At 41.7% G+C, this 14,694-nt stretch overlaps 1 protein-coding gene and 1 long non-coding RNA gene across 3 annotated transcripts in view; both read right to left on the bottom strand.

Moving 5' to 3' along the window:
• The window catches only part of Thap1 (THAP domain containing 1), a 6,265-nt gene extending 5,780 nt beyond the window's left edge, over positions 1 to 485 (bottom strand). Inside the window, exon 1 of one of the 2 annotated variants that reach the window (XM_028768333.1) lies at positions 123 to 485. In XM_028768333.1, coding sequence (XP_028624166.1) covers positions 123 to 193 — 71 coding nt within the window. In that variant the 5' untranslated portion in view covers positions 194 to 485. The remainder of the gene's footprint in view (positions 1 to 122) is intronic. The other variant, XM_028768331.1, reaches the window with a different exon arrangement.
• Positions 486 to 6,295: 5,810 nt separating this feature from the next.
• Positions 6,296 to 7,324, bottom strand: LOC114621979. The gene is made up of 2 exons (XR_003711511.1): positions 7,138 to 7,324; positions 6,296 to 6,580 (listed from the first exon to the last, which is right to left on the bottom strand). It is a non-coding gene; the product is annotated as an uncharacterized LOC114621979 (long non-coding RNA).
• Between the last annotated feature and the right edge of the window lie 7,370 nt (positions 7,325 to 14,694).

The following is a 14,694-nucleotide window of genomic DNA, read 5'->3' as shown; positions in this document are numbered from 1 at the left end:
GTCAGCCGCCCGAGCCCGCCGGCCGCCCCGCCTCCTCCAGGTCTCGCGCGGCCACGCGCCGGGCTCCGCCTCCACCCGCCCGCGCGCCCCTGCCGCGGCCGCGGAGCACGCCAGTTACCTACTTGTGGAAGGAGACGGGCTTGTCCTTATCGTACCGGTTCTTGCAGCCGTAGGCGGAGCAGGACTGCACCATCCTTCTGGCCCTCCACACTTCCCTTCTGCCCGGGAGGCAGGTGAAGGGGCCGTCAAGTGTCGCTGCGCCCGGCTTTGATAACGCTCGCTGCTTTCGGTGGCTTTGGTCAGCGGTTACGGGGAAGATTACCTCACCGTGGGGGATGGGGAGGTGACTACCCGGTCCGTTGTTGCTGTTTGCTTTAGCAGAAAGACCACAGCTGTCGCCCGTCTCCCATCTTCAAGATGGCGGAGGCAGCTTCAACCTCACCTCTCGCGAGGAGTTCGCTCGCAGGCTCTGATTAGCCGAAGGTAACGTTCCCAGGGAAGCTGACCATTGGCTAGGGCGAGGCGTGCCCCTGGGGCGTGGTCAGCAGTGCGGAAGTGGGTGGGTCTTCTGCGCCTTGGCCGGAAGAAGGCGCGTTTGTTTGGGAGCTTTACTTCAGTCGGTCTTGTAGGGTCTTGTCCTCGCGACTGTGGTTTAATCTGTCCGTCGTTTTCTGCTGCAGCTTGAAACAGAGCAGCCTGTTGGGTGCAAAAGCCTAAAGGGAACGTGGGGAAGCTCGTTCCTGATCACACGTAATTTTTAAAAAGGGCGGCTGCGGAGGTGTGATTTGTATAAACCAGTGGTCCACGTTCAGAATCCAGACGACCGTCTAATTAGACAACGAGGACAAAAACACATTTCATTTCTTCTGAGAAGGAGCACTTTTTTTTTGGTTTTAGTTTATTTTATGTATGTGAATACACTGTTGCTATCTTCAGACACACCAGAAGAGGGCGTTGATCCCCTTACAGATGGTTGTGAGCCATGTGATTGCTGGGGATTAAACTCAGGACCTCTGAAAGAGCAGTCTGCTCTTAACCACTGAGCCCTCTCTCCAGCCCGGAAGAGCACTTCTGAACGTTGTTACCTTTGTGCTGTGTCTGTGCTGAAAATTGCGAACTGCTGCCGCGATTTTCCATGCTTGATCCTCTGTAGTTTTGAATCTGGGGCTCATTCTCCCTTATCAACTTATTTTCTGTACCCTTAAAAATTGCTTGTCTCAGGGATCCATTTAATGCCTGCCATCTCTGTAGAACTTCGACTCTTGAACCCACATAGCGTCATTTCCTAGCACTTTTAACGTCGACACACATGGACTTGCCTTCTGAGTCATCATGTATATATATGGTTTAATGCATTCGCCAAGTACTTAAATCTGAAACCCTGGTATCACTGAGATAAACAAAAACAAAACTAGGACTTAACTCAGTGGGAGAAGAACACTTGTTGCTCTTTCAGAGGACCCAGGTTCGATTCCCAGAACCCACACGGCAGTTCACACCATCTAGAACTCCAGGCAAGGGCACCTCTTGGTCATTCTCTCACCACCATCCTTGAATTCAAGTACTCACAGTCTCCTCAACTTCTTGTCAGCCCTAGTCTCCAGCTTTCTAGGTCCCTCATAAAAACACTGCCAGTTCCTTGCTTACAAAGCTTAGACTTCAGAGGCTACATACCTCTGTAGTGAATAAAGTCCCAGTTACTTATGGTGGCTTTATAGCCTGCGCAGCAGGTACTTCTGTGTTTTTACCATCTTCCCCTGTTTGTCCTTAAGCTCCTCTGTAACTGCTCAAATAGGCTATTTTGCTTGGACTGGAATGCCCATCCCCTGACCTTCCAATCTATACTTAAGACGTATCTTATGTATTATTTCTGTCAAGCGTTCCTTACCTTCCCTAAGTAAGGCATTACCTTTTTGTGCCGGTGAAATTCTGTACTTAATCTCTGTAATTATGTGCTATAATATCTCTGTATCTCATCTGAACTGAGGTGCTGTTGAGGCTGGCAGCATCTTACTGAACCCAGTAGCCTCAGCAGCTTTGATTGTCACAAAGTATTTAGGAAATGTTGAATTAAATGGACCTACCTAGAAACTACCTAAGTTAGTTTCAGAGCAGTAGCTGTATACTAGGAACACCAGAATAGTAATGTATTAACATTTTAAAAGGTATTGCTACTAGGTTCTCTACTCTAATCCACTGTAAAGAAAAAAAAAATCAAGATATGGTTAACAGATGCTACTCTAAAAATAATTTACTTAATTACCTTAAACTCTAAACAGATCAACTGGCTTGATAAGTATTTATTGAAAATCTGTTATGTACTTCTAAGGGGCTATATTAGTGAAGATGGGTGGTGTATTAGTCTGCCTTACTAGTTATTTTCCTAAGCTAGCGTTCTGTAGTGAGAAGAAGGGGAGTCACACAGAAATGTGAGAAGGGTTGGTGGGAGGTTGCAGTTTTTAAAGATGAGGCTAGGACTGGCCTACAGAGGAAGTAACTACTGAAAGGCTGGGAATTAACTGAGGACCTAGTCTGCACCTGGTACCATAAGGAATGGTGAAGCCCGCCTCCCGAGGCTTGGTGTCTCCAGCCTGTTGGAGGAAAAGCAGGCGTGTGTTAGAGTTGCTGAGTGCAGCGGCTTAGGGGACAAGTAAGAGATGCGGCTAGAGAGGAAGGTGGAAGATGAGACCCTAAGAAGTTCTGTAGGTCGGTGTAAGCTAGTTTGCTCTAAAATGGAGAATAGGCTTTACTTGTTTACCATGCTGAGGCTATTGTACTGAGCAACGGCCTGTCTCCACAGTCAGCTTCTAAGCAGAAGGGTGATCCAGTTTTAAAGATACTCTGCAAGTGCAGGCTTGGTAGCACACTCTTGTAATCTCAGCCTTCACAAAGGAAAGGCAAGAATTGTGCTGAGTTTGTGGACAACCTGGTCGTAGTGAATTCTAGCCAACCAAGGCATACAAAGTCAGAACCTATCAAACAGTCAATCCTGCTGCGCTGAGGTGGAGTGGGCTGTGAGATGTGAAGTGGGCGATGGGGGAAGTGATCACTCACTTCTTCATGTGCTCATTGTTATATATTATGCACCCAAATGGGGCTAGCATGTTATATATAGAAGTGTTAATGAGGCATCTTCATGTATCTCCATAGAGCTTAGAGTCTATAAAGGGAAAGGTAGAATAAGAGGGTAAATTATACTAAGGTACCTGAATAAGGATGATTACGAGAAAACTCCCCACGTGCTCTAATTAGAGTAGGTATCTCATTCAAGAAACGAATATTTGAATTGTTAGAGGATGGAATGGACGAAGGTGAGGAGACACTGGGAGTATATGCTACAGCACCAACCTGTGTTTGAAAGTACAGCCAATAGAAGAGGTCCAGGCCCTGGTGTTGGAGCCCAGTTAGGAAAAGGGCATGAAGTAAAGATTGAAGGAGTTGGGTATTAGTATGGAGTTCAGTGGCCACTGAGCCATTTTAGGCACTAGTATTTTAAAAAGGTAATTCTACTTATTTTAAGAGTTGCAGAAGGACAACAATTCAAAAAGACAAACCAATTAAGAGGCTGTTGTTAATGAGCAAAGAGTGGTGGCTTGGGTGAAGGTGGTAGCAGAAAGCCAGAAGTGGCAAGAACAAGATGCATGTAGTGCAGGCAGTACAGCTTAGTGAGAGGAGAGTGAGAGAACTGGGTGGGGTTTGAGCATGGTTCTCCATTGAGCAACTGGCTTGAACATTAGATCTATGTATGTAATACAAAAGTGAAAGAACTACTCACAACAAAATAGAAACTTGGAAGCATGTTAAGCTAGGGGCAGTTTGTAGGACTCGGGGTGTCAGAAGAGAAAGTTAAAAGTGGTGTTAGAGAATGCAGTAAAGGCCCATTAAGAAAACACTTGTGGTCCAAACAATATCCTCCCTGGCCTGGGTGAAGCCCTAACCATCCAGTTGGACCAGATCAGTCAATTACCTTGGCCAAGGGCCCACCCCTAGAAAGGCAGGTTCACCTTAAGACATGACAGATACAGGTGGAATGAGGTACTGTATACCTTGACAGAATCCATGCCCCTGGTGCTGTAGAATTCTTGGCTGTAGCTATCCATCTTCATAAGTCTGCCTACTTTTCTTTCTCTCTTTTCTAAGCATGCTTTCTTAATACTTGGGATTTCCCTAACATTTGGGGCTTTCTTACTTTCTCCAAAGCCTCTGTCCCCAACATATGGGCTTGCTTGTCCACAGTGTGTTTGACTTTCATACCAACTTACATGGTACAGAGGGTTTGGTTGGTTGGTTTTTAACCATTGTCCTCTCCTCTTCAGACAGCCGCTGAGCTCTACAGCTGGCTTGCCCTGGACTTTTTTTTCTTTTAATCTCTAATAAAATTGTGCTTTAGCTTCCTTAGAGTCCATCCTTTAATTCTTTTGTTAATAAGACTAAGAACTCCAAGAGAGGGCTCCAACTTTCCTTTACCACTGGTTCCAGGCTTAAGACTGCAAACCACTAGGGAAGTGTACAAGGATCACTCTAGAGTGCCTGTTTTGTGGTCACTGATTCAGAGGAAAACATCAGGTTGTTGTATGTGTTACATGGCTGGATTTTTCTCTTATTCATCCTCTGTCTTCTTATTGTTCACAACTTGGAAGTGAAATACATACTTTTATTTTGCTGGACATCATCCTTAATTGCGCCAATTTCAAAATGGTAAATTTACAGATACGGTAAATTGTATTATAGTAAATTGTAAAGTTAAAAATATCTTTTGAACTAAACACATTGTGGTTTTCTTTATAAAATAGTCTTCTAGCCTAAATTTTCACTATGTGATCTGCAAATGTATTAGCTTAATAGAAATGTAACTTTCACCTTTGTTTAAACATAACATTTTTATTGATTCTCTGGGCATTTCACATCATTCACTCATTCACACTTCTCAGTCCTTCCGTGTCTTCCCTCCCACGCTTGTGACCCCCTGAAAAAGTAAAAATAAAGATAATAATTTTTTTAAAAAATTTAAAAAGCCCAATTTTTGTAATCTATCTACTCATTATAGCATGGTCAAACTCGCAGTGACCTGCTCTGTAAATAGGACTGACTCTATCACTCCCTGCACACACTCCAGAAGCCATCAGTTGTAGAGAGTTACACTTCAGTATCCTGAGTTCTCTTCGATGGTTTCCTGTCTAGACTGGTTTTCTTTTGGAATGGGGACTGGGGTGGTCACAGAAGCCTTCCATGCCCCTCTCTCTAAACTGTGTGCAGTCATCGATACAGGGGCATGGATCCTGAGCCTCCGCTTGGTTTGTGGCGACAGACTATGGACAGGGCTACTGACCGAAGTAGGACCACAGACAACAGACAAGGCCCTCAGAGGCAGCTCAGACCACACATCACCATGGCCTCAGCCTCAGGTGGCAGCACAGGCCACTCGCACCGATATGGCCCCAGCAGCAGTGCAGCCCACAGACATCAACATGGCTAGAGGTAGCAGCACAGACTATGGACATAAATGTAGACCCCAGCACAGTAGGACCATGGACCCAGACATGGCCCTCCATGGCAGCACAGACCTGCTATAGCCTCTAGTGTAGGCCACTTGTAAGAGTATGGTCCTGGTGGCTGCCCAGAGCACCGATATCAACATGGATTCAGGCAACAGCACAGACCACAAAAATTCACTTTTTTTCTCCCCTTTCTTTTTTGAGACCACTCACTTTGTACCCCTGGCTGGTCTGGAACTCATCATATAGACCAGGCTAGCCTTGAACTTAAGAGAGATGTATCTCTGCCTCCTAATTAAAGGCCTGCACATTCAGGTCCCAACATTTTGAAAAGGTTGGTGAAAATAAACCAATTATCCATTAACAGTTCAGTCAATACATGTGGCATAGTCCACAATCAATAGCAATCAAAACAATGAGGCCATGGGCTAGCTGTGTTGCTCAATTGGTAGTGCTCACCTTGCATGCACTTAAAACTGGGCATGATGACACACTGGTCATCCTAGCACTCAGGAGGGGGAGACTGGAGGATCGAAAGTTCAAGGTCGGCCTTGTCTACATATCAATACAAGACCAGCCTGAATTATGAGACCCTCAAAAATGCTAGAAGCTATAATGGATGACTCCTACATACATAGTGGTCAAGAAGTCAGACAAAAAAGAAAATGTTTAAAAATATGTAGATGAAACTACATTCCAGGAGTGGCTACTTGGACAGAAAGATGCTATTAACAGGGGTGCTGGCCAGTATGTTTATAACTCATTGATGGTTCTATATGGCTAGATATTAGCAGACTTGATCAAACTCGAGGTTTTTATTAATAATAAACAGGCTGTAAACCGAAGAGTGGAACTGCAAGATCAAATATTATCTACAAGATTGGGACCCAAGTCCTACCTCTGGCGCTGGGAGGGGAGATGTGACATGCTGGTCTGCCTGTAAGGTTATTAACATATAATTAAATCAGTCTGTCTCCGGGAACCGTACATGTTAAATGACTGTGTTGTAGTTGGCTTTCTGATGAAGAATGAAGATGTACCATTGCTCTCACGTAAGAGTCAAACCAGACAGGCCCGTCAACCACCTAGACAAGACAAAGACTCTCAGGAGACCGGTTTGTTTCAGAAATGGGTAAATCTTACCTAAAACATAGATCGGTACAATGGCCCCTTTGGCCGTCGTCCACTCTTGGGACTGTGCTCTACTTTACTCTGCAATAAAGCACTTATCTTCTCATCTACTCTACGCTGTTGTGCCTCGTCTCTTTCTTCCTTTTTTGGGGAGGGAGAGGTGGCAAAGATGAAGGGATAGGAAGCTGACAGGAGCCCAGACCCAAGATCCCAGTGGTAATGCAGTTTATATGATTTTTGGTGATTATACTAACTAAAAAAGCTTATTAATAAGGGCTGTACAAAAATGCAACACTGTACTCCTAAAGGAACAATAAATGTTTATATACTCATTTGGTCTCTTTGATGTTTCAATAGATATCAAAGATTAAGCCTTAGCTGTAATATTCTGGCTATTTAAGGGAACAAATATGAGACTAATTTTAACTGTAACGTCTTGAAAGGCCAAAAATTCCTTCACTTGCTGATAGAACACCATGTAAGGGAGAGTTTTGAAAAGCCGATTCCTTACGTGATAAGCAGGAGTTTAAATCGGTGGTGGTGTGGCATCCCTGTAAAGGAAGGGGATTGTGAAGTTGAAGCCAGTCTACATAGTGAAACACTGTCTCAAAAATGTTTTTACATGTATGAAATTCTTAGTCCAGGTGGTGGTGCCTTATGCCTTGAATCCCTGCACTCAGGAGGTAGAGGCTGATGAATCTCTGTCCCAGGCTAATCTAGTCTACAAAGCAAGTTCTAGGACAGCTAGGGTTACACAGAAAAACTTTGTCTCAGAAAACAAGAAAAAAGATCTTGAATTCAAATATATAAAATGAAAATATTGCATTTGAAATGCACTTTATTAACAAAGCATGTTTTGTCACTAATTGTAGACATACAAGGGTATCTTACAAGACAAAAAGAGCCATGTGGCTTCCTACAAACCTGCTGTGGACTAACTGTGTCTGAGATCTCCACACTGAAGCCTAACCTCTATTATGGTAGGTAGAGGTGGGATGGAAGGGAATTATTAGGGTCCTTGTAAGAGACAGGAGTGTTCGTTCTCATCCATGTGAGAATACAGCAAGAAGGCGGCTGATACCAGAACCCAGACATGCTGGCACACTCACCCTGAGCTAAAGAACTCGAATGATTGTGTGTGTCTGTGCACATGTGTGCATAAGCTTATGTGCACACATGCATGGAGGTGCCCACGCAGGCCAGAAGAAGGCATGAGATCCCTTGGAATGGGTGACAGACCCTTGGGAATCACTGTGTAGGTGGTAGCAGCAGAAAGCACCCTTGATAACTGAGCTACCTCTCCAGTCTCTAGGATCTTTTTGGTACAGCATTCAGGCTTTCCAGACCATACTTTTCAATGGGAAAAAAGCTGTAGTACTAAATTGAAAAGAAACTTTAATGTAGGATTCACAAATAGGCTCTGAATCCCTACAAAATTAGTGCATATTTTATACACAAACATGAACAATGTTGTATTTTAAGGATCCGGCATGACCATGGCCACTTTGATTTTAACTGCCATTTTGCCTACCAAATGACCCTCGTGTGCATTCCAAACCATAGAGAGTAAATTAAAGTTGTTAGATGTCAGATTAGGCTTCAAGGTAGAATACTTGCCTAACTGTACAGGCCTTGGTTTTATCTCCAGGACTCTACCACCAAAAATAAGGAAAAGGAAAAAGGTCAGTCTAACATTTTATACTGGCCATTGATAGATACCCAGACTCTAATCTTAACTGACAGTTTGGTGTTAGTAGTTTACTAGAAAGCCAAGTATATTCTCTCTGCTAAAGGTCACATTTGTATAGCTTAGCATCAGCTCTGTTCTTTCCGGGATGCAGCTGACAGAGGTTACTATTTTTCTGATGAGCTATTTTTTCCCCTTTAAATTGTGTTTTTAAACTAACTGGGTTGAAGATGTAGTCTGGTGCTTGCTTAGTATAGACAAGGCCCTATGTTTGATTCCAAGCATAATACGTAAGCTAATTAAAGATATCAGTGATCTTAAAAAATTTCTTGGAGCAAGAAAGATGGCTCAGCAAGTAAAGGACATTTGCCACCTAGCCTTAATGACCTTAATTCAATCCCCAGCTCCCACATGGTAGGAGGGGAAGAAATGACTGCTGTAATTTGTCCTCTAACCTCCACAAGTACACAGTGGCTTGCATGCAACAACATAGACACAATATTTTCCCTACATATATCTCTTAATCTTCTACATCATGTCATATATTCTCTAAAAGACTACCCTGAGGATGCCAAGCATGGTGGTGCTGTAATCCCAGCTCATAGGAGCTGGAGAGAATCAGCAATCCAGTCCACCTAACCTACATGCTGAGCTTGAGGCCAGAAAGAACTATAGTCTCAAAGAATAAAGTCTGCATTAGGGACTCTGACCAGATAATTAGGTTGTATTTTGAGGTAAGGTCTCACTCTATAGCCCAGACTGGCTCAAACTTGCAGTAATCCTCCTCCAGAGTGATTAGAAGCATGTTCCTGATCTAGATAGCATGCTTTTCTCATGGCACTCATTTAGGGATATGGGAAGGATATATCAAGACCCAAATAAGGATGACAGTGGCTGGTAAGACCCAAGTTAAGGACTGAATGTATAAAGCCAACATTAATGTCATGAAAGCACCCTGCTGGAAGGCCCTAAAACTTATTGACCTGACTAGAGATTTCTTAAGCCTTAATGTTTAATGAGTCCCAGGTTTATGGACTTTGGCCCATATGGATTATGGAGGGAGCTAGAGTACATTCAATGTTTGGAGCTGGGGTAGGGCAAAGAATGCTACTGCATACATGGGGATGCAAAATCAGAAAATGTGTTATCCAAGATACAATTTAAATACACAAAGAAGGCCAGGCAATAAGTAATAAAGTACAGGCTTGTTTAAATTTATACCTTGTTTTCCTTATATATTTATAGTAATTATTTTTTTTTTATGACAATCCCTCTACTACCCTTCAAGACAGGGTCTCGCTGTGTACATACCTAGCTGGCCTTGAACTCAGAAATCTACCTCCCTCTCTGTCCTGAGTGCTAGAACTGAAGGGGTACACCACCATGCCTGACTATTGTAACATTCTTGAAAATGGCAAAATGATAGAAAGGAGAGCATATTAGTGATTTTTCTGCAGGTAGGGAGGAAAAGTGTGAGTGAAAACAGGCAACATGAAGAACCTTTGTGATAAAACCCTGTAAAAGTTCCAGTATCTTCACTGTAAAAGAACCAGTATCTTGGTTCTGATTAAATATTAGCTGCTAACACCAATTATTGTACAGTAGTTTTCTAAGACATTACCACTGGATGAAACTGGGTATCTTTTACACAGGATCTTTTTTTTGGTTTTGGTTTTGGTTTTTCGAGACAGGGTTTCTCTGTGTAGCCCTGGCTGTCCTGGAACTCACTCTGTAGACCAGGCTAGCCTCAAACTCTCGAACTCAGAAATCTGCCTGCCTCTGCCTCCCAAATGCTGGGATTAAAGGCGTGCGGCACCACCGCCCGGCTACACAGGATCTTATATTATATCTGATGCTGCACATGCATCAGCAATTGTCTTAAAAGGCTTAGATTTGAAGATTGAATTATTCTCAAGGTTGAGCTAGCCAGGAGAGGAGAGAATGACTTTCTGAATAGACAAACTGAAATCGGATCAGCAAAACTTGAATGAAAGATGTGTATTAGCCTGGGGAATGAATGGTCAGCCAAGCCCAGTTCTAAAGAGATTCTGATTAAGAACTGGGCACAGCAGTTCATTGCCACAATCCCAGGATTCACATGGTGGAAGGGGAGAATTTTAATTCTCTCAAGTTGTTCTATGACCTCCAAACACATGTCCCCCACCCCACCACTACACACAAAATAAATGTCTAAAGAAACCAGTCAAAAAAAAACTAAAATATTGTCTCCTGGGATTAAAGGTGCATACCACTATGACTGGGCCTAAGATTTTCATGGCCACTATGCCTCAAGATCTGGATCACAGGTTTGCCTTTCATTTCTATTCATTTTAATTTGGATTAGAATTCATTCCAGATTAAAAGTCCAAATGAAAACAACAATCAAGTAATAATTATGCCTAGCATGATAGAGCTATTTCTTATTCAACTGCAAATGAATAAACAATAAGCTTAGCTGGGTGGGATCTTACCCCTAAGTCACCACTCCCTTAATCTAGTTATCTCCTCAAACACACCATTCAGCTCCACTGTACTTCCTGGTGCTCTTGTATTACTTGAACCATACGTTTCCTGTTTTTCCTTTCTAAGCTTGTTATGATTAATCAAAATGTTCTTCATGAGAGTAAATGAGAGGACAGAGTCTATGCTGGACTTTTCTGAGACTTCCCTTGTCAGTGTAACTAATAGAAATCTCCTTTGTCTTAGCCTCAGGTAGACTTTTCAAACAAGGGCAAAAAGCAGCCACTTCTTCATCTTCATCAAAATATAAGAACGAGCTCCAAAATTCAAATCACCCTCAGCACCACTGTCTTCCATATTCCTACTAGAATTCAATCCCATTAAATCCCACTTAAAGCATCCTATAGCTTTCTAAATCTAAAGTCCCAAAATTCACATTCCTCCAAACAAAAACATGACCAGGCCTATCACACCAACATTCCAGTGTCCCAAAGTCCATATTCCTCCAAACAAAAGCATGGTCAGGCCTAGCACATCAATAACCCACTCATGGTACCAACTTCTGTTTCCATGAAGACACACCATGACCAATGTACCTCTTCTGTGGGACATTTAATTGGGGCTGGCTTATAGGTTTAGAGGTTCAGTCCATTTATCATCATGTCAGAAAACATGGCAGCATCCAGGCAGATACAGTGGTGAAGAAGGAGACAAGAGTTCTCCATATTGATTGGAAGGCAGCCAGGAGAAAACTGGCATCAGGAGGCAGCTAGGAGGAAGTTCTCAAAGCCCACCCCAAAGTGACACGCTTCCAACAAGGCCACAACTAGTGTCACTCCCTGGGCCAAGCATATTCAAACCACCACACCAAACAAAGTGAATTCAAAGTTAATTTGATTGTGATACTGGATGGCCAGCAGTGGTAAAGAAACTACTGTAAGGCAGTTATTGGATGCTAGAGGCTGAAGGTAACAAGATCATTGATGCTCATACAGAACAATTATAGTTAATTTTTACCAGATTTATCTGGAAAAAGATTTTTGAGTGTTCTTATCAAAAAGATGTTTCAAACAAGGTGTGATGGTGCATGCTCTTAATATCAGTACTTGAGAGAGGAGAATGAGGCAGGTGAGTTCAAAGCCATCCTGGTTTTGAGACAGAGACCCTTTATAAAAAAACAAAAACAAAAGAGATGTTTCAGATTATAACCTGTTTTTTCCATTCAAGAACAAATGTATTTGATACCTATGAAGTAATCATATATTGGAAGGAAAAGACATAGGTACTACTACTGTCCAGCAACCATTACAAGATTCTTGACTTACAATATAGCCTTTCTTTCTCTAGGAGGCACCTTCTATTTTTAATTTTTCTGAACTTTATTTTTATATGTAGGGGTTTTGACTGCATGTATGTCTGTGTACCTACACAAGCCAGAAGAGGGTAACAGATACTCTGGGGCTGGAGAGGGTTGTCAGCTACCATGTGGATGGGAATTGAACCTGGGTCCTCTAAAAGAGCAGCCAGTGTTCTTAAATAACCACTGATCAATCTTTTCAGTCAAAGGTATCGACTTCTGTGGTCCTAGGACTGGACCTAGATTTTCTGGATTCAGCTGAGAGATAGTGTTCATCGCCTAAGTTTATAAATGTACAATGTACAGATGTGTAAAAACATCATATTCTAACCTATAAAGATGAAAAAGGGGAAATTTCCCTTCTGGAATTCAGCCTAAATTAACACCGAGTAAAGAAACTACAATGAAGTATATATTATTTTGGACATAGCTCCATAAAGGAATGAATATATATATATATATATATATATATATATATACACACACACACGTATTATATATAATATATATATTCACACACATATGTACACACATATACAGACAAATATATATACATATGTATATATACACATACATACAAATGTATAATATATGGGCCATAGTAAAAAGTAAAATATTAATACGCAAAATATTTAAACGCCACTGTGAATGTTACATGTCAGTCAGTGGTCTTTCAAAACTTGTAAATTTTAAAGTAAACAAAGAAATAGAAACATAACACATTAAAAACTTTCAAACTATTTTTATTCCAAAGAATAAATGCTGAACAAACTCTCCAAATCACAAAATTTGTAAGAAGTCTCTGCTCCTCTGCACAGACTCTGTGAGGTAGACATCCTTACAGCCAGGGGGCTCAGGAACTCTGCTGTCCTCCAACATTGAGAAACCGTACTCTAGTGAGTTGTTAATGAAACAGTTCCTTTCTCATTACCCACAGAGCTGCTCAAATTATTGTTTGTTCCTGGGCTTGTTCCATCGCTTTTGTGACAGTTACTATGTTTTGTTTAAAAAAAATTGTTGCTTTGATTTATATGACCTCTGAATACAAAGTATTCCTATGATGTTTAAAACACTGATTGACTACTTGCTTTGAATACGTTCTCAAATCGCTTTTGCACTTATCATTAATGATCAGTAAGGATGAGGGAATAGTAGGTGTAAAATTCTGAGACACCACGGTGTTCCCTTTTTGGTTTGTAAGACTTTAGCCGTATAGTGGTTTTGTATATTACAAGATTTTGTAAAGTACACTTCTTCTCAGAGTATTAGAGTAAGTCCAAATACTACAGAAGTATGACATTTGGAGCAGAACACATGCACAGAAAATAAAACCATTTCAGTAAATCATAGCTATAGTCCACACTGCATTTTTAAAGGTGGAAAATGTTTTCCCAGGCTGGTAACGAGCTCCCCTACTCAATAACTTTCCAAGTTGGTGATACCTGGCAGCCGTTTTCCATGGCGCACGCCACTCTTACGTACACTCGAGATGGATAAAGGCTGTGACGAATCTTCTTCCTGGAGCTTTAGCTTAGAAGCACCAAAACTGTTCCAGTGAAGGAATAATGTGTTATGAAAACCTGACTCCAGAGAATTCCAGTTCCCTCCTGCTTCTCCTCAGACTAGCTTTCATGTCTACTTAAATATCACTAGTTCCATTATGTTAGGAAAACAAAAATCTTTCATCCATAGGATGAAGGTTTCATCTCTGAAACAGGAAGCTGATGATACTCTACCTTCCTTAAAATTTTCTAAGGATAAAAGAAAAATTATGAGAAATTGCATTGATCATGTTACATATAAGGACTGGTTTTTGTTTTATGTTGTTGTTTTTTTTGATAGCAGACAACATCTTTGTTGTTTTAAGCCTAGATTGGGAAACAAATTGACATTTCATTCAGAATCTCATTATTTGGCAGCTAATCTGATTTTCTGGGAATGTGGCAGATTTTAGCATTATGTCCCTACATACACACACTGAGACCGACTAAGAAGCCAATGGTAACATCAGATGACAAAGGGTCTCTAGTCACCTCACGCTCCAGCTGGGCTGCTCAACAGTAAGCAGCCCAGCTGGAGGGAGTGGCTCAGTTACAGTACTCACTCTATCAAACAAAACACAGGCCTTACATCCCCATGTCCTGACCATCAGAAAACAACAAACCAGTATGAACCTCACTATTTACGTGTCTTGTACACATTTCCTCAGTCTGCCCAAGACATGATGAACCTGAGCCAAATATTGCCATCTACAAGATAATATTTTTGCATTTTCAGGGTAACAGACAACTAATCAAATATCTTTACTTTGCTACAAGAGTTAACTCATAGTTTGTAAAATCTAAATACTGGTCTTAGTACCTTCCTAAAGGCCCTGACTCATGCCAATAGAAACGAACAGCCTGTTTCCTCAAAATGGGATCAACTACTACTCGTTTGCAAGGTTACCCAGGTTCCTATAACAAAATAATTTCCCTTTACAAGCTACTTTGTTTTATTTTTCATTGCATTTAATTCTCTCTCTCTCTCTCTCTCTCTCTCTCTCTCTCTCTCTCTCTCTCTCT

The sequence above is a fragment of the Grammomys surdaster genome, unplaced genomic scaffold, assembly GCF_004785775.1.
Source record: "Grammomys surdaster isolate TR1022 unplaced genomic scaffold, NIH_TR_1.0 185, whole genome shotgun sequence".
Lineage (NCBI taxonomy): Eukaryota > Metazoa > Chordata > Mammalia > Rodentia > Muridae > Grammomys > Grammomys surdaster.
The sequence above is the reverse complement of the archived record's forward strand: the minus strand, read 5'-3'. Positions and strand labels throughout refer to the sequence as shown.